Source organism: Solea solea, chromosome 9, assembly GCF_958295425.1.
Source record: "Solea solea chromosome 9, fSolSol10.1, whole genome shotgun sequence".
Taxonomy (NCBI): domain Eukaryota; kingdom Metazoa; phylum Chordata; class Actinopteri; order Pleuronectiformes; family Soleidae; genus Solea; species Solea solea.
The window spans coordinates 14,572,456-14,591,978 of record NC_081142.1 but is presented as its reverse complement, the minus strand read 5'-3'; the positions used below and the strand labels follow the sequence as shown (position 1 = coordinate 14,591,978).

General features: G+C 40.4%; 2 protein-coding genes across 3 annotated transcripts in view; both read right to left on the bottom strand.

The window, feature by feature from the left end:
* Positions 1-389: 389 nt before the first annotated feature.
* cluap1 (clusterin associated protein 1) lies at positions 390-6,740 on the bottom strand. The gene is made up of 13 exons (XM_058637472.1): positions 6,620-6,740; positions 6,281-6,341; positions 6,051-6,162; positions 5,291-5,375; positions 5,007-5,186; positions 4,736-4,831; positions 4,397-4,480; positions 4,173-4,306; positions 3,936-4,077; positions 3,447-3,519; positions 3,246-3,356; positions 1,613-1,662; positions 390-834 (listed from the first exon to the last, which is right to left on the bottom strand). Exons 2-13 carry the CDS (start codon positions 6,300-6,302, stop codon positions 661-663), a joined length of 1,263 nt encoding a protein of 420 aa, XP_058493455.1. The 5' UTR covers positions 6,303-6,341; positions 6,620-6,740; the 3' UTR covers positions 390-660.
* Positions 6,741-9,767: 3,027 nt separating this feature from the next.
* The window catches only part of slc5a5 (solute carrier family 5 member 5), a 28,227-nt gene continuing 18,471 nt past the window's right edge, over positions 9,768-19,523 (bottom strand). For both annotated transcript variants that reach the window (XM_058638204.1, XM_058638205.1), the window contains 16 exons: positions 18,588-19,023; positions 17,557-17,622; positions 17,357-17,408; positions 16,941-17,008; positions 16,155-16,309; positions 15,686-15,826; positions 15,050-15,179; positions 14,497-14,585; positions 13,985-14,097; positions 13,031-13,101; positions 12,796-12,882; positions 11,647-11,843; positions 11,369-11,466; positions 11,043-11,128; positions 10,361-10,447; positions 9,768-10,143 (listed from right to left, as the gene is read on the bottom strand). In XM_058638204.1, coding sequence (XP_058494187.1) covers positions 10,087-10,143; positions 10,361-10,447; positions 11,043-11,128; positions 11,369-11,466; positions 11,647-11,843; positions 12,796-12,882; positions 13,031-13,101; positions 13,985-14,097; positions 14,497-14,585; positions 15,050-15,179; positions 15,686-15,826; positions 16,155-16,309; positions 16,941-17,008; positions 17,357-17,408; positions 17,557-17,622; positions 18,588-18,953 — 1,863 coding nt within the window. In that variant the 5' untranslated portion in view covers positions 18,954-19,023 and the 3' untranslated portion in view covers positions 9,768-10,086. The remainder of the gene's footprint in view (positions 10,144-10,360; positions 10,448-11,042; positions 11,129-11,368; positions 11,467-11,646; positions 11,844-12,795; positions 12,883-13,030; positions 13,102-13,984; positions 14,098-14,496; positions 14,586-15,049; positions 15,180-15,685; positions 15,827-16,154; positions 16,310-16,940; positions 17,009-17,356; positions 17,409-17,556; positions 17,623-18,587; positions 19,024-19,523) is intronic.

Below are 19,523 nucleotides of genomic sequence, written 5' to 3'. Positions count from 1 at the left end.
GGGGAAGGGACAATACATTATATTATTGAGCGTTGCAATTTGATGAATTAACGAATGAAAAGTCGAGTAAGGTGTATTGTAACTGGTGTTGTGATTAACAATTAACAGAGGCACAAAAGTCGCCAATGTCACCCTTTCCTCTGTAAGTTCCTGTTATATTAACAAATCTAAAAAGCATATATTTTCAGCAGTTTTGTATAAAGTACCTTAAAGGGATACTTGAGTAAAAGTACAAGTATCTTTTATACAGTATATATAAAAGATACTTCTACTCTATATGTGTCCTTGAGCAAGACACTTAACCCAATGTGAATGGGTAGGAAAGGGGTGAAAACTATAGTGTAAAGCAGCTCATTAAGACTAGAAAAACTTCATATAAATACAGACCATTTTTAACTCTTCTTCGAATTTTATTTGGTAGAAACAAAACGAAAGACATTTAGAGGAAATGTAGTTAATGTAAAAGTTGCTAGAAAAATAAATAAAGTAAAGTACAGACACATGAATTGTGTACTTAAGTACAGTAACAAAGTATTTGTACTCTGTTACATTGCAACACTGCTTTTCAGTTATTGCAATAATATAATGAATTAAAATGATATTGGTCACAACAATTGGCAGAACATTTCCTCTCGTCCGTGCCAAGCATGTTCTTTCAATTCAGAAGTCATTGTCACTCTCCTCTAATAGAGGGGGTCTCATGCCTCCCCTGGAGTTGGGAGCGCCCTTGGGCAACGATCCCTCGAGACTGTCGTCATCCAAATCTTTGCTTTCCTCCTCCTCCTCCTCACCTTCTTCATCATCCTCGTCCACACCAATCTCGCTGTCCTCTGTCTGAAACAACAGACCACGTAATCACAGCTCTTCCGATCAACAACAGGATAGAAATTTAACACATCGTGTCAAGCTACAAAAGGGTATGTTTATGTATTTTCATTCCAACTAAACAATAAACCACCAAACTGCTCTACAACCTACATCAGGCGAGGGAATCTAACCACAAAGGCACACAGGGTCCAGGACTGAGGTTACACTGGCTTGTTCAACTTAAACATCTCAATACAGAAATCTTTTGCATTTAGTCAACCATTCGAGATCTATCAAGATGGGATGGAAAGAGAACTACATCCTAGTCCTGCACAAACCTTTAGACGCCGTTGTTTTTTGGCAGAATGAATTGACCCTCTGGAGACAGCTAATGGGGGCTTTTGGAATGCAAGTGAGTGACGGAGAAAGATAAAATAGAAATAGAAAGATCAAAACCCAGAGGGATGTGAAGATGGTGAGAACAGAAACGAGATGGTGCACATGACAAAATTACGGAAAGAAAAAAGTAATACCAGGCTGTTGCACGAGAGACAGAAAAGAAAGCAGCATTGATTTAATTTTAAACCAACATAACCAAAGGAGGAGAAGTGGACAATAGGAGAGGAAACAACTATATATTGTATGTATATAAAAGCAGATTTTGCTTACACACACACACACACACACACACACATACATATGTATATATATATATATATATATATATATATATATTTTTTTTTTTTTTTATATGTACAAGAGAAACAAAAACATCTTGTATTGATGTTGCTTTGACAGCACTTACCTCATCACTGTCACCGCCCTGCATGGTCCCGACGAAACGAGTTCCGATTCCTTGGGTGAAAACAGCTCACATGAAATGTGGTAATGTGTTTATTTTTTTGAGACTCGAAAACATAAACTAAGGCCGTTTAAAGGGGACATATTACGCAAAATCAACTTTTTAACCATTTTAATACTTATATTTGGGACTCTGGGGGCCCTACCAGTCACCAAAGTGTGGAAAAAGAATACTCCGTCATGTTTTCGTGGTCCCCCTTTGTGTAAGTATAGGCGATAAAACACTCGATGTTGAATTCCCTGCGTTTATGACGTCAGCATGCGCATTTCACCGCGAATGTTACCGCCCCACCAGTAAGTTTACTTCGAGAGCTCCACCTTAGCTCCACCTTGTCCCTGCGAGAGTGCAGGCGAGGGAGGAAGAGCGGTATTATGTCAACGCAGAGGGACAAGTGTGCTGTTCGTGGCTGCACAGTGGAGCACAGTGTTTTACACAAACTTCCACAGAGGATTTGATATATGAAGCTAATGTGCCGGATAAAGTCAGCAAACGTGTGTTCGCACTAGACAGCGGTCGCCGTATTTAGTCAGGGGACGTATTTCACCGACGTACAAACACACACACGTTGTTAAGAAAAGGTCACATAGAGCTCATAACTGACCATTCTGACACGTCCTAATTAAAAATATTTGTTCAGTACGTCCTCCATGACCGGAGCACAGACTCAGTCTGATACAATCACATATACAGCGGCGAGCGGCAGTTTATGCCGCTCGCCACTGGCGATCAGCGGTGCTGCACTCTCTGTGCAGAGGTGCTGCACTCTCTGTGAAAATCAGCTGATCGCCACCGCTGATCGCCAGCGGCGAGCCGCCTAAACGGCCGCTGTATGCGACTGATCGCCAGCTCCGGTGCAGACCGGTGACTATGCTCCGGAGACCTCGCCACCGCGGCACCGCTGATCGCCACCGCGGCACCGCTGATCGCCAGCGGCGAGCCGCCTAAACGGCCGCTGTATGCGTTTAGGCAGCTCGCCGCTCGCCGCTGGCGATCAGCGGTGCCGCGGTGACGAGGTCTCCGGAGCATAGTCACCGGTCTGATACAGTAACATACAGCGCCAGCTTATGCAGCTCGCCGCCGCGCCGCTGGCGATCAGTGGTGCTGTTCCTAAGTGTTTTTAACTGATTAACAGTTCGGCAGTGTTCGGCTCGATCCTTATGTAGAACGTCTCTTCCTGTGACGGCACTCTGGCTGTTTTCTGCGCACGCTGCCATGTTGATATTGTCAGAGAACTAGTGGAGGGAGGGGGAGACGAATAGAGCTGTAAAGCGCTGTAACGAGGACAAATCAGAAACCCCCTGGAAGAAGTGGGTGTGTGTTTGCCTGTGTCTCATTTGCATGTAAAGGGACCAAGCACGAAAACCGAGCGTTCTGAAAGGGGCGGGCTTAGCAGGGTTATTGAACTGCTATGATGCTTCATCCTTATGGTATTTTGACCAAGGCATGTCACTGACATGTTCATTAGGACACCAGGGAACTATTTTAATGGGGGAAATAGGGTATAATATGTCCCCTTTAAAGCAGAGTCATTACTCGTTGATCATTTCAAAGACATGGCTTTCCTTGATTTGTTTACCTGCCATGATGCCATTTCGTGTGGGCTGAGGCTTAGAGGGTCGACTTTCTTCTATGTCGCTGTCTGAGCCATCGTCCTCGGGGAAATCCATGTCAGAATCCTCATCTTTCACTGCAGAAGAAGTCAGTGAAATAAAGGTTGTTAAATCATCAAACAAACCAGCAACATACACTTAATTTTTTTGTTTTGTGTTAATCTCACAGGAGCTCCTCATCATATCTCTCTCCTCCTCCCGCAGTTTGTGCTGCATTATTCTCAGAGTGTTTTCAGCCTCCTGCAGGGGAACACAAATGGAATTTTGTCAATTTTTTTTTAAATCTCTTTCACCCACTGCTTTCAAAGTATCATCTACATTTTCACTGCTATGCATAAATTTGTCAGTGTTTATGCCAGAAAAGGGAACAAATACAAGTAGACTAGAGGTGGGCAAAATATATCGCTTACAATAATATTGAGATTTTTGTTCTAAAGAGATGCAAATGAAGTTATCAAGCATTTAAATTACTTCAGCAACAGGATTCAGTGTCACGTGACCACTAGAGGGCATATTTTAACACTAGGTCTAAACCGTCATCTGGCCTCAATTGGATCACAGAGAACTGATGTTAATACCAGGTCTGAACTGGGCCTGATTCACAAGTATTAGTTATAAAACAATGACTGTTCTATGCATCATACAAAGTCACACACCTCAAACCGCTCCTGCTCTAGTCTGTGGTATTCATCCAGCTGGGACTCCAGGAAGCAGAGGTTCCTGAACTTCTCCACATAGGTCTCGTATTGCTTTTGCAGATCTTCCTCAATCTTCTCATATTCATCCATGAAAGCCGGCCTGAATATAGGGAGAATTCATTTTTTCTTGCATGCAAGTACAAGGTGATGAACTGAGATGCATAAAATCAGAAAACAGTTAGTTTGTGAGCTGACCTGACACTCTGCAGTGTCTGAAGCCTCTTACGATTCCTCTCCAGCTCCTGTTGCTTCTTTTCTATCTTGGCGTCCAGACTGCTTTCATCGGACACAACGTTAGTCAGCAACTCTTTGGTCTTCTCCACACTTTCCTTGACAATAAAACACAAAGATTCCGAGTCATTCAATGATTAAAATTGGGAATTAAAAAAAAAGAAGTGATTATCAGGATAAATACATACCAAAACCTCCTTGATGGCAGCTCTCAGGGCCTTTTCAGTCTCATTGATCTCCAGAGGTCTGGCAATTGCTGCAGTTCTCATTTCCTGCATTGGTAGGAATCACTGACACTGGTCTTTTTTACACATGCAATCATGTGTAACAACAACTTGCATTCACTGCTGAAAAAAGGCCACATATTGCTACCAGCCTCCTCTACAGGGAGCATCTTATACCTGCATATGAAATCATCTCTACATCAGAATAGAAATCATGGTAGATTTTTACATTCTTTTTACAACTGTGTGAGTGCTGTGGACTTGAGATCAAGTATGTGAGTTAGTGTGTGAGTTTTTCCTTACCCTTAAGTCCACCTCTTTCCCCAGTAAATCATACAGAGACGCTCCTTTAGATGTGGACTCAGACGCCAACTGTCGAGCTGATTTAAGGTCTGAAATCTGCAGCAACACAGAGTGAGACACACTCAGCAACATGCTTAACTCTCCCTCCCATGATTGTATAGGTACAGAAAAGAATAGCCAGTAAAAAAAACCAACATCAATTTTTAAGTTTTTAGAGACGACCGCGGATCAATATCGACGTTAACATCACAACAAGGAACCACCACCTCACCCGTGAGCCAAGATCAAACTTGAACTTGCTGTTATCCTCCTCAACTCGGTCTCCCAGAGCCATTTGCTTGGTCTTCATCGCGCCATACAGCATTGAGGTGATCTTCAGCATTTCCTTCACTGCATGCCCGTCAGCCTGGTAGAGACGCTTAGTATTCAGTTTAATGTGAGCCTTCGTTGCCTGTGACCGAGGGAAAACACTGGTCAAGAGGACAGACTGACAGCTGGGTTTTCAGAAGCTTTAAATGAGCTGTAAATCTGGACAAGACGTGAGAAAGTTGTCACCATGAACTGGGCCACAGCCTTGATGAAGAATATCCTGTCTGACTCAGTGTCCACATCTGTGGGAATATCCATGTGAGGCTCATATCTACAGCAGATACAATGGAAATAGAGAGAGGTTGGCAGCAAATGACCAATAGCATATACCTCTACTAATGTAGTATGTATGTTGCTGAATTTGTCAGCAATATACACCAAAGGGTAAAGTATGGATTATTATATTTTCCTTTTAAGGTTGTGGCCAAATTTGGATTTTGGTGGTGAGCTGGATCCATAACTAAGAATTGCTTACTGCAAAAATGTTGACATTTTATCATTTTGACTTGTTGTCGCTGCCAAAAATGTCAGTATTGCTTTGCTACAGTGCAGCTTGTTTAAAATCTGCATCAAGATCCAGATTTGATGCAAGAAAAACATGATACATGATGCATTTGACTTTATTGTGCTTTGCAAGAGCTTTCTCTGCTTTCATCTCTCTGAGTAACAACAGGCAAATCAACAAGTAGTAAGAAAAAGAAAAGAGATTTTTGGGAGAGGTTGTCCAATTTTGGGTTTTTTAAAGGCCAATGCTGATCTTTAGAAATCAGTGTTGTGTTTACATAAATTGGAGCCAAGAGTCTGCTCTCAGATCAGACATTAAGAAAGTATTGAAAGAAAGTATAGTTTAAATACACCAAATAGAACGAATTATAAAGAACATTTCACAATAACAATTCACAGAGGACTTTACATGTGCTTCGGCCTGTGTCAAACTCGTACGTACCTTTTTACCAGCCATGTCAATATTTCTGCCACTAAAGTGAAGTTTGGTGTTGTGAAGTTTTCCATGGAGATGAGCCTGGGATAACCTAAGGCCCTCATCATCTCAGTGAAATCTGACAAACACACACAATATGCAACTTCGGTTACTAACATTAACAACAGTGTAGACTCCAATACGACGTCCTGATAAATGGGAGATTCCAGGTTTGTTATTACAACATTATCACTCACTTCTGGAGTCTCTGAAGGACATTGTGACCCGCGAACAGAGCTACACCGACTCCACCACTGTCTGTGGAGATGAGACTTTCAGTCACACAACAGTGCACCCATCACAAATCACACAAAAACACTATGACAGAAGAAAGCGTCACCGTTAGCGTGTGTTATAGATTTACTTCCACTATAGCTAGCTCACGGCTACATGTCTGTCCGTGTGTGAGGAGAATAAAACAACGCCTGGTGTCGCCGCGAGTTGACGGTGATTGTTCTGTTTTAAAAAGGCGATAAACTCGTCATGATACCATTGTTGGTGGCGAATTAAACACAGCACGACAGTGATTTTCTTACCTGTCGCTGCAGTTGTAGGTAAACTACGTTCTCCGCCACAGCAGACGGTCTCTATGGAAACTACTCTTCTTCTTTACGTTTCAATGCCGAGGGACAAAACAGCTTACAGGTGCACTATCACCATCTACTGGACTGGAAACACAAAGTGCAGAAGCATGATCAGATCAGTCCAGTTTATTGTTAATGTGAACACCCAGGTATTTGTAAGATGTTACCATCTCAATGTCCATTTCCTGGATGTTCACCAGAGTGACGTCTCCTCCGGCAATCCACCACCAGTTTATACTATTACTTAAGTAAAAGTCTTAATGTATATGACACTTACTGTACTTACGTATCAAAAGTAATTTTTGGAAATAAAATGTACTTACGCTTTAGAAGTAAAAGCATTACAAAAGTGAGGAGTGAGGATTGAGCCATGGTAGCTCATGGTGGGGCAAGTTGTCCTTCAACTGGAACTACAAAAGTAGTACAGTAATGCAACAAGTTCTAATAATAATAATAATAGATTTTATTTGTATTGCACTTGAACAACAAATCTCAAAGTGCTACATTTTAAAAACAAGATAATAAAAGAAATAAATTAGCTGTATGCGATGTATGAGTGCTGTAACTTACTCTTTTGATACCAAGTAATAAGTAAAGCACTGTTATTACTTTTTAAAGGAGTCATTTTGTAATAAGTAACCTGGTGGAAAGAGTGCTGAAATAATACTCTCGCGTAATACTCAAGTAAAATTACCACTATTTTTGATTTAAAAAAAGTAGTACTGGTCTAAAATGTACTCAAAGTAAAAAACAGCAGCTTGTTAAAAGTTAACTCAGGGTAAAAGTTACTTAGTTACTTTTTTTAACAAGGTTGGGGTTCTTTCTTGTGTCGTGCAAAAAGGACAAGGGGACACATCTCACAAATTAAAGTGCTGACAAAATAAAATATGTCAACACATTATGTATCAGTCAAAATGGGTCAAAGTTCACAAATACTTTAACTTTCTCACTCACTCAGGGACCTTTATTAGCACCAATTCACCTGTCCTTGTTGTTCACCTGTCCACAAGTTTCGTTTTTTCATTTTTATTTATTTTTCAGGCCTAGATTTTTTTTATTCAGTAATGGATGTGATTTCAAAACGTAGTGAAGTACAGTCTTTACTTCAGCAAAAATATTTAAAATGACTTTCAAAAGTAAAAGTACTTAATTACCTACTCAATTACAGTAAAGTGAGTAAATGTATTTCAGTACTTTCCACCTCTGTAAGTTAGTTATTCGAGTAACTGCAGTTAAATCACTTCAATCAGAACAAGCCTGTTTATACTGTCCAGATACAACTTTTCCAAACCAAACTTGTGCTGGAGCATTTTTGAAATGATTATTTCTGTCCTTGTAAACAGGGCAGTGTCTGTTGGTGGCGTATCAAGCAGCCACAGGGGGGCGACACCTGTCCCTCTGCGTCGCAGAAGTGTCTCGTATCTACGGTCTGAACAACTGACGAAGAGCATGATGGAGGAAACTGGTGAGCCACCTCATCACAACAACACCACCACCACCACCAGGCCGAGTGGAGACGAGGCTGCTGCCCACGGCCTCCACAGGAAGCGCCTGAAGGAGCTGGAGAATGCCGCCCTGCAGACGACCCTAATATCACAGATGGAGACGGAATCGGACGCCGGGAAACGCGCGGAGCAGCAGGCCGGCGAGGACGAGCACTCCAACGGCATGTCCTTGAACCACGGGTCGGCCCCGCCGCAGCGCAGCGCGGGCACCGAGGCCGAGGCGGACGAGTTGGGCGCTAAGGAGCGCCTGGAAGAGGAAAGGACCCTGACGGACCATTTAAACAAACGGCTGCTCTCGTCCTTTCTGGAGAAGCTAAACGAAAGGGACCTGGCTCTGCCCGGTGTCCAGCGCCTGGACTGTGCTGTGGCCGAAGAGGACTCGAACAGGGCCGCAGATGAGTGGTGAATCAACGGGGGCACGACGAGAGGGGGCCGAGGGATTCAGGACCAGCGTGCATGAAGGCACAAATCCCACAGACTTGTATTTAGTCCAGCATGTCTACTGAGCAGGATGGACTGTCTGGAAATGTCATGCTTATTTTTGTATGGTGACAATGAGTGAAAGATCAAGGAAATGCAATAAATGTGACAAGTGACACAAACTGCTTTGTACTCAGTCACCTGCACGCTCTCCATTCCATGTCATTGTTTTTCAAAATCAAAATCTCAATTTCAATTAGCATTTACCAAAGGCTACAATATATCCATTCTGCTTTTGATCGTTCTTTTATTAAAAATGTAAGTAATGGATATATATAACTGTACTTTATTAAGCCCAAAACTGGGAAAACTTTTATTATTGCAAATAAAATGGCAATTGAAATATCTTTAAGAAAATGCATCACACACTAACAGGAAATAATTTACAAGTCAGTACATTTTCAATATTATCCACCACAGTTGGTTTTAAATCATTAAGGTTGTCACAGGAGAAGCTGTAACATGTATTTTACTTTTCCAATTCTATTTTAATCTTCTAAATGTGCAGGTGCTTTAGCAATATATCACTAGGCTGTGTAAATATCGCTGTATGGAGGGAACAACCAGATATTATGGGATAATCTGCTGTTAAATGCAGCTTGACTGTATATCAGAGTTAATTTAATAAGCAGTGGAACGTTCAAGTGTGAATTTCAGAGTGTGTCTAGTGTGTTTTTAATACTTATTCTAGCCCAGACAGCATCGTATACTCTTTTGTATATTTTAATTTTCGCCTTTTGCCCTGTGTATAAAAAGGATAAAGGTGAGAGAGAATAATTAGACTTTATGCACTAAGACTGCGTTATTTCTTACTTTTAACACTGGCTATAGTCTCTTGAGTTTTTTTTTTTAAATCTTCAATTTGAATGAGAGTCAACCAGACAAACAGTTGTTTTTAGTTGTTCTGGGTTATTTTGCGAACATTGCCCCCTAGTTATTTATGTGTGACATGTCCGGTGAGATGTTATCTCTGTGAACTGAGTGAGCACCCAAAAGCAATTTCTACTTTTTCTTTCAGATCAATTTGGTCTGAAAAATATTCTGAGAGCTGCGTTTTCTGTTGCTCATATTTATGTGGAAAGCCGCAACTGGTCATTGATCTAACAGAAGAAAGCTTGAGGTCACAGCTTTTTAATGAATAACTAATATAAACACAGAGAGATCCGAACCTGTTGTTACATGAAGACTACAGCTGTAGCTGAAGTGCAGGTGTGTCTTGTACAGACATGGAACATACAACAATTAAAGATGCAAGAGCCTAAAGGAAAGAGCCTAAAGAAAACATCATAAATGGCTCCTACACGTGTAACCTTAAAAACTGAAAGATATTTGAGTGTTTATCAGAGAAATACATGTTTAAACACAACCACCATACTGTACGTGGTATTGGAATAACATTTAGTTCACTTATTGAGGACTTTCAGCAGCAAAATTTCATCCCATCACCTTTTCCAGGTTCCTCAAAGGCACAAGCTGAGGCTCGTCTGTCCCCTGAGGAAAGAAAAAAAAAAAATAAACAATGTTTTCTAGATGAGAAACAAAACTGGTGGATGAAGTAGTTTGGAATCTGAATCCTTGTTTGATACTGTCGGACTGTATTAGCATGTTTTATACACTCTTCAGGTGAGCCAGCAGCAAGTAAAAGTTGGTCACAGCCTTCACTCTGACATCTGTCCCTATTTAAAAAAAAAAAAAAAAATGTCTTTACCATCATATCCAGGCTTACTGGTGGCTGCAGCGTATCCCAGCATGCATTGTGGAGAAGACAGGGAAACATTCTGGACATCGTTCCAATCTTGTAGAGCAAACACAAACGGCAAGCACATTTATATGAATTCATAGTGTACAATGTCTTAAAAAAAAAACATAACTTTTAAATAAAAGCACATGTCCAATACATTCAAACCACTGTCAAATTGATTCACATTAAGCCCATCAGCTCCAAACAACTGCACACAGGAAGTGATTTGTTTTATCAGGTTGGGGAATGACAGAGAACACAAAAGACAAAATGTGTAACAGTGTGTCGATGAAAAGGTTGATGTGAATTCTGCCCTACATACTGTAGCATAGCAGAGGAGAACAATAACATCAGCAACAATAAAAACACCAAAGTTATGTACTGCAGCTCTACACTGTGTATTAAATGTCCTGAATCCACAACTGTGTAATTCACTAATTGAAAAAGAGCTCCTGGTATAAATCAGCAACACACGATCAAACATGCATATCAATTCCAGTTCGCTATGGAGTAAGGTTTCAGTTTATCCCTTTAACTTTTTTATTTCAAAAGCACATAATGTAATGAAAAGCCACTGCCACTTGTGCTCACTTTTTTTTTTTCTTTTTAAGGTGCATCCAAAGTCAAAGGCTTTAAATGTGGCACTTACTCTGCGCTCTGAAGGGACGTCCACTTGCTTTTTATTCAGGTCCCACCACAGTAAACCCTCTTTAATCTGATCCCTCTTTGTTGGTCCTAGAAAGAAAAAACACACACCATTCATTCAGTAATATGTAAAAATAATTCAATAAACAGTAATGATGTCAATATGACCTCAGAGTTGACACACCTTTTTTGTTTAGTATGTTTATGGCAGGCAGGATGTTTTATTCCAACCTGGCAGCTCAGTTATTAACTTAAGTTCAAACAGAATGCATTTAGAATGCACAACATTTAGTTGTGAATCAGCAGTTTTCACTTTAATCAAACTCTTACCTGTTGCATAACTCACTATCAGCCCCACAAGTATGACAGTACTGGTTGCCATAGCACCAAAGTAGAGGTAGGATATGGAGTAAAAGCTATGCAGGCCCCTAGTTTGGAAAAAAAAGAGAGACAAAAGTTTACAACAACAGAGGAAAAAAAAACCCACAACAACAACGACGGAGCTGCAGAACAAACACGACTCAACAAGAAACAGTGAAGGCAAAGCTAATTAAAACTGCATTCCTATTTTAATAGTTCCAAAGTTAAGTGCATGCTATTAAACTCACTGATCAGGAAGGTGAAGGGGTGTGGATAGGGAGTGCTCGTCTTGGTGAGGGCTGTTCAGGGTCACATTGTCAGATTGACACTGGCCTGCATAGCTGGGTAAGACGCCCATAGTCTCTTCACTGGGTGGGTAGAGTGATGAACCAACACCCAACCACAGAGAGACACAGAAGCCTGATATTATTCCTGAGAATGCTCCCTGAAAGATGGGTAAAAAAAAGAAAAACAGTAACACCAGCATCTCTGTCTGAACCACCAGTCACTTATTTAGATGGAGTATGGTTGCTGTGTTGTCCAAAGAAAAACGCCACCGCTGTATGATTTCCAGCAACAGTACTGCAGTTTATGCGCCATCTGCTTCTACTTCTGGGTCAAAGACTGGGGAGGAAAATTTGGTGCATGCGCAGAACGGCAAGTCTGACTCCAGGCCAACTACAGTCCGACTAAGCGTATACATGCAGAGTAATCGGACTATGAATCGCATTATCCAGGTATGTTAGTCCGTCTAAGACTAGCTTGATTTTAGTCGGACTAATGTGTTTGCATGACATAAAGAAAACCGAGTTATTGTCTTAGTCCGACTAAAATCTGACTTTTAACATGCATGTTAATGCACTGTCCTCATGTGATAAGATGGGATGGGGTTCAAATGGGAACATTATTTACAATGTCGACCTGAAGCTAGTGTTTGAGAGCATTAACCATGAAGTCCTGAGAAAATATGTTTATTGATGCTGCAAATCAAGTAGAAATTTGTATTTTTTTTAAACTATATATTGTGGGTTGGTTTCAAGGAAGAAACTAGAAGATTATGGTCCCAGATGCAAGTAGGTTAATAACCTCTAATAAAAATCAAAGATCCCACCAATCCCGTCTACTGTATATTAGACGTTTGAAAACAGCAAGTTCCCATGGAATTTTGAACTTTCTTAAACTTTATCTTTGTTATGACATATGGCATCTGGCATGGCATCACATCAATCATAGACAGTGACAGATAAAAGCAGTTCCTCTTGCTGACGGCACAATCTGCTGATCTCCAAACAAACTTGAATAGGACATAAACAGCTGCTGGGGAGGGTGTGACTCTCCTGCTCATACAACTGTTATGAAGACAAAACTAACTCTTGGCACCGAATAATCATACTCACCAGCCTGTTTGCTGCCGGAACAAACATTCCCAAAATAAATACTCCAAGTAAAGGACCGCTGACCACACTCATGACAATAAATGATCCCTGAGGGGAAAAACAATCAAAGATGTCGCTGAGTAAATGAAGTACAGTGGTATTAAAGGCAGATTGTGTTGCCTTAATAAACTTGTGAAGTGCTTCACCTTCATCTGGGGTTACATTATGGATTATATGTGATAAGACACGGTTATACCTGCAGTACTCCCCATTCCAGCAGCGAGGAGAGGACAGCCACAGTGATACAACAGACTCCATACACGAGAGCTTCGTGAAAAGAAGAGTCAACAATGTAGAAACTGTGTCAAACAGCTGTAAAAAGTGCATTATGCAACATTCTGCCTCACAAGATGCCAGCAAACAAATACTACCAATGTGAATACTGTAGACTACTGATGACATCAGTAATTATAGGAGCCTTTATTCTTAGTAATATACTTGTTTCATTCAGTCAGACAGAAAAATAAGTTTTTTGATTAACTTGACATCAGTGGTGATTGCTCTAAGACAGCAAGTGAAGCTCAGCTTCCTCTAAAATATGTACTGTGTTTTATTTACATTTCAATACTAAACGTGCGCTGGAATGTGACTAGAACGCGTCACTAGTTCGTTCAGAATCAGCTGTTTATGACTGAGGGTCTTCCTTACTGTTTTTTTGTGTGGTCTTTCTACTTCCTTCTTTGTTGGATTTCCTTCATTTGTATTTGTTGTTTCCCCTTCTCTATGACCCACACCTTATTTTTATGTCTGACTGAACGAAACTTAAGCTAAAGTCATTTTTTTCCCCCCTCATATTCATGACCTGTGAAGTCTTTGGTTTTCTGAAAGGTCAGAATACAGGATGTCAGTGTGTCGGTTCACAAGTTCTGCTTGGATACCGAAAGAAACCCAGGGATCATGTTGCTCAATAGTGGCAGAAGTTCAAAGAGTTGAGCTGAAGGCAACTCTTTGGATTTACTTTCAAAGAAAGCTTGTTCTTGGGCTAAAAAAAAAAAAAGACCTCAGACAAGAAGAGAAGGCATGTCTATGATCGGCTGGAATTAGCGGTTTTGACTTACATGTCAATTATGAAAATGCAATGACAAAGCATAAACCACATTCTGTTATCTTATCTCATCTTGGTGGATGTTGTCAGTGAAAATGAACTTACACAGTCCCCTGGAGAGAAGAATCAGTTTCTTCTGGGACAGGTGGACAAGATGAGGTCGCAGCAGATCCTCCATCGTTACTGCTGCCATGGCGTTGATACTTGTAGAGACCGTGCTTTTCAAAAGACATTTGTTTTAGAATTGACCCCATCTCAGCACACGATTGACCATGTTTATATACTTTAAATGAATTCTGTGTAAATTGGGCGAGGTGCTCAATTGTACATCTTACGGGTTGATTCTATACTGAGGAGGATACACAAAGTACAACTTTGAAAAAAATGGGTGGTGATTATACGATCATAACAAAATCTAATTGTTACAGGTTATATTATGGGTTAGGGTTAGGGTTAGGGTTAGGGATGCATGATCTTCACTTCGTTTGCCATTTTCAACATTTTTTGGTTACCGCTGTACTGTGTATAGTACACATGATTGTAAAGTATTAACTCATTATTGAGGAAAGCTGTGATCATTTTAGTTGGCTTCAAAAAAAAAGATAAGATTAACATACCTCAAAGTCCCGCTGTATGCACAGGCAAGGAAAAGACCTGGAAAGCCTGGGTGATTCTTGAATATGTCCAACACAAAGTATGGCATGTACTGCATTCAACGAGTCCAAGAGGAAAAAATAATATCAGTGTTTGAAACAAAAGTGGAAATTATTGACAAAAATAACGATTTCTTAAAGAGTGTGTAAAGCGATGACAAATATTTCTACTTCTGACACCACAAGAAAACATGTTAGTAACCACTTTGCCAAATTTGAATGACTAAAAAGTTGCTAAGTGTTTTTAAAAGTTGGTTTCAGTTCATGTAGCTAACAAATCAAAGACAATAATGTAAGAGCACAGGTCTAATTCACTATGGCTCATCTGAACAGGTTGGAGAGAAACTGCTTCCAGTCTTAAATCCGTAATTATTCACTGAACATTATTCATTTGCTTTACATATTATATTAAACATATTTAACTGAATATGGGGGAAACAAAATCAACACATAAAATGGTGTTCACAGTCTGCGTCTAATAAAACACATAATAATCTTTTAGGAGTGTCACGAATACCAGATCAGGAGCAGATATTTTCCCAGATTTCAGGGGATCGCAGTGGACGTAATATGCAAACATGACGATGCCACAGGTCGCTGCAGTGGTCACAATGAGGCATAGGCCCACTTGGTTCACAAACAGCGCCCTGCAGTTGAAAGGACATAATCAGTGTTAATTTCAGACGTTGTGCATTACAGTTGCCTGGTATATGGGGGAAAGTACAATTCCAGATTTACTGGATAATGGTTCTAAAATAATAAAGTCTATCATTTCAAGCAATTTTAAACCTTGTCCTGGAAAAACATTACTTAAATCGTTAAACATCAAGTCGAACATTTTCTCCAATCTTGATTGAATATCTTGATACTGTTTCATAGAAAACATATTAAAGGTAATTAAACTCTTTGTGGGCTGTGTTTGCATACATACATACAGTTAAGAGGTGTCAGTTTGTTATTTCACTTGTGCTGATTCTCAGAGTCACTTCACTTACCTTCTATTAATATGAGTCAGGTGCTTCTCAGACGAAGGGCAAATACAAATCTTGATTTTGAAATCAGCGGGTAAATGTCGACACTCACTGGCCACTTTATTCGGTACTGTATGTGAAACCACTACATATATAAATAGAAAAAAACAATCTCCACTCACCACTGAGCTTCTCTCTCTGTCCTGCAGGAGATGTAGCGCTGCACTTGAGCCTGGTTTACACCGTACATGGACAACCACACCAATGCACCCCCAACAGAGAGGCTCCAGAAGGTATAGCGTCGCTGTGGGTTCAGGTCAAAACTGGGGCAGAATATCATTGTAAAAATCAGTGACAATTAATCTTGTCTGGCCGAGATCCAGTTAAACATATTTTGGAAACCACACTTGGGACCAGTACATTAGAAATCCATCCATTTTCAGAAATAAATACCTCTTACAAGCTTTTTTCTGTACATTTTGACCACCCCTGACAACCCCCACGTGAGATTTCTACTCCCATGAGAACAACCACTTGGCAGCAACTGAGCTGTAGTAAGATCAAGAAAAATCTAGTCATTTGTTTCTGGGTTTGCTTATTTGTGTAGGAAAAACAGGTTTAAGAATGTTTATCAAGTCAACGTGTTTTTACTCATTAAAATTAATGCGTGATCCATTCCTTGCAGTTTCAAGCACCACTGCAGGACCACCAACCAGAAGTGTGCCATGGATTAAAACAGCCACAAAGCCGGACAACATCACAACGATCTGGAAGACGTCTGTCCAGATTACAGCTTTCACGCCACCCTGACACACACAGAAGAAAGAAGAGATGCACAGAGCGAGGTCTAACCATATACATACAGCAGGTTAGAAAAAAACCCCAATACATTTGCTATACTTTTGCCTACATAAGGTGTAATCTGAAATGTCTATTTGCCTCTCTAAACGCTGCAAGATGTCAAATGACGGGTTTTGATTAACAAAATGTTCATATTGGAAAAAATGAAGGAGAAAAAAAGGAGAGCATTGTTCACTACTTCCACCAGTATGGGACTGTGCTCAGCTTAACTTATTATTGCTAATAAAACAAAAGGAATTATACTTTTATACTTAAGATCAACTAACATTAATATAATGTAGTCAGTGAAATTAAAAGAGTCATACCAGGCTCTACATTTTAGTTTGGCTCGTGTTTGATGACGATCCCTGTCGCATGCATTTCATATCTTGTTCTATGTAATCAAAATAATTCATTTATTCATTTTCGTGCATTTACCCATTAATTGAAGCATTGCCAACCAAACCCAGTTTGATTTCCTTGAACATGAGAACTTCAAACCCAAATCAGTCAGACACTGATTTTATTGATGTGACGCCTACGCCACACGCCACGGTATGTTGAACTTTAGTGTGTTTATTAAAACCATGTTCTCACCATTGTGGTGTACAGGGTGCAAATGGCTCCAGTAGAAAACAAAGACGCCCATATGTTGAGTCCAGTCGCTAAGAATACAACAAACAAACAAAAAACAGGAGTGCTGTTGAAGCTTTAACACCTTGAAAGTAGAAAACAATATGTTGTTATTTTGGTACTTCCCACAGCACTTCACTTCTGCATTTAAATCTTATGAGTATTGAATAAAGTTAAAGTTAGCCTAGGCGTGGTTGTTAAACAACTTTTTTGTCACTGCGATACAAAAAATATAAAAGGGATTTATATTTTCTTGTTTTCATAATGCTCCATGTCATGTCAGGTCTTGTTGGGATGATAATGTGTTGCAATATCATGTGTTATATTATCAAACCACCCTATTATTCCATGCACAGTGAGGCATCAATGCTGTCTCTTACCCTGGTTCAGTATCAAGGCAGGTGCATAGATAACAATCCCTGTGTAAAGCAGCTGAGAAACAGAGAAACAGAGAGAATCAGCAAAGTGACAACGTGCAGGGTGCAAAAGTAAATTGTGAATACACCTACTGCCTGGAGTCAGAGTTTGAGTTGTGGAAAAATGTTTACTTTTGCGAAAATGTGAAATGTGACCTTCTTACCGTTGCCACAAGAAACTGGACACTCCCCAACACCTGCAGGCCTCGGCCGAATCTTAGCTTCAGATACTGTGACAGACAGACAGACAGACGGCAGAAGTTATAACACATCACAGTATCTCTCTGCACACGTCCCTCATCCTTCCTCACCTCATATTTCTATCTCATTTGATGAGCCACAGGTGCCACTTTTTTTTCCCTCAGAGAATCCTGGTTCTACTTCACCACACAAGTCTGAAGTAGTTACTCTCATAAAATGTATGTGTCCTTTAATAAATGTTAACTTTACCCTTAACTCAACCCATTGTTTTATTTACTGGACTTCTAAATGAGAAAAAAGTCCCTTGTGTTGTTCTGTGTTTGCTTAATGTGCAAATAATTATTATTAACCAATTATCCATGAACTTAATGCCATCATTATTGTTTGCATGGTCATGAGATTTGAGAAAAATAATCTTGATTAGTTTGAGGTAGAGTGGGAGACTGTATTAACTGTATTGGTTAAAATCCTCTTCACAACCCGATTGTAACCAATTAATAAATGCATTGTCATAAAAATGTCTGTCAGCTGTGTAACGGACTGGCCTGTAAAAACACCATCCAATCATAATCATCAAACTGCCATCTCCCAGGTGTTGGTTGCAAAACAGAAGACAGTTTACTGTCTTCTGTTTTGAAAGCTACTGCCAAGAAAAAGGCTGATGCAGAGCGATCTAAGACCAGAGTGAACATCAGTGCTGCGTTTGAACGGTGGGGACAACTGAAAGCCCAGAAAGGGCTACAAAGTGATGCCATGGTCGGTAGGTAACCGGTAGGTTAACTTTAGAGTATTTGTTGTTTTTTGGCATCGCATTGTCAATTGAACAAGTATCCAAAAACTCAAACTCAAACAGTTTTTCCAGGATCTCCAACCCTACCTTTAATAAGTGATCTAACTGTCGTAGAGTCATTAACATGAACGAGAAAAAACAAGCCATGACAAATGATAACATCAATTTCTAGCCGTCTATAATATTCAGTGAGACAAGTAGGACCTGATTGGTGCTGGTGATGCCCAGGCGAAAGAACACAGGCAGGAAGAAGTAAGCTGTCAGCAGGGAGTTGATGGTTTGTCCGAGGCACATGTAGAGGAATTTAAAGCCATAGCGAGAAGCCTCAGCTGGGACACCCAGAACCTGGACGGCTGACATGAAACTGGCACAGAGCGACAGCCCAACAGGCACTGCTTGCAAGCTCCGGCCACCAGTGAAGAACTCGTCAGCGTTTGCCTGCCTCGAACTCTTCTTCAGGGCTTGAAAGAGTCCGATGGCCATAGAGACAAGCAGCATGGTGGCAAAGACAGCATAGTCAGCCAGCACAAAGCCTAAAGTGAGTGGTTCACTGGCAGATGACTCCTCCATTATTGTATTGTTTTGCTGCCCTTTGGCCTTGTAGCACAGGTGGATAGTTAAATTCAGATGTTTGGTGAATCTGTCAGAGTAAATAACAATTAGTAACATGTGATATCTGTAATGTTTCAGGGTATATGCAGGAATCCTGAAGTTAATTTCAAGACCTTCTCAAAATATTTTAAGACCTTATTGTCCCTTCAAGCTGTAATGAGCAACACATATTTAACTTACGAAACAGTTTTGGTTTGCAATTAAATCTATAGAGCACATCCAATACTGTATAAACAAAAAGCCTCCCGGTTGTTCTCAGCAACAGGCTTCAGACATTGCTGAAATTCAGGGATCTCCAACCAGGAGTTCGCAAACGTCTGATTTCGTGCGATTTTGTACTTTTGGCCCATTGTCCTGTCACTAACTGGCGATCGCTGGGGATGACTGGGCTTTTTCACATTCCATCATCAATCAACATGAAGGAGATAAGGTTTATGACCTATACTGTATTCAGCCACCAGGGCCCTCACTTAAAGGAAGATGTCATGTTGTGAAAGTTTAAATACAGTAGTAAGAAAGACTCAAAGG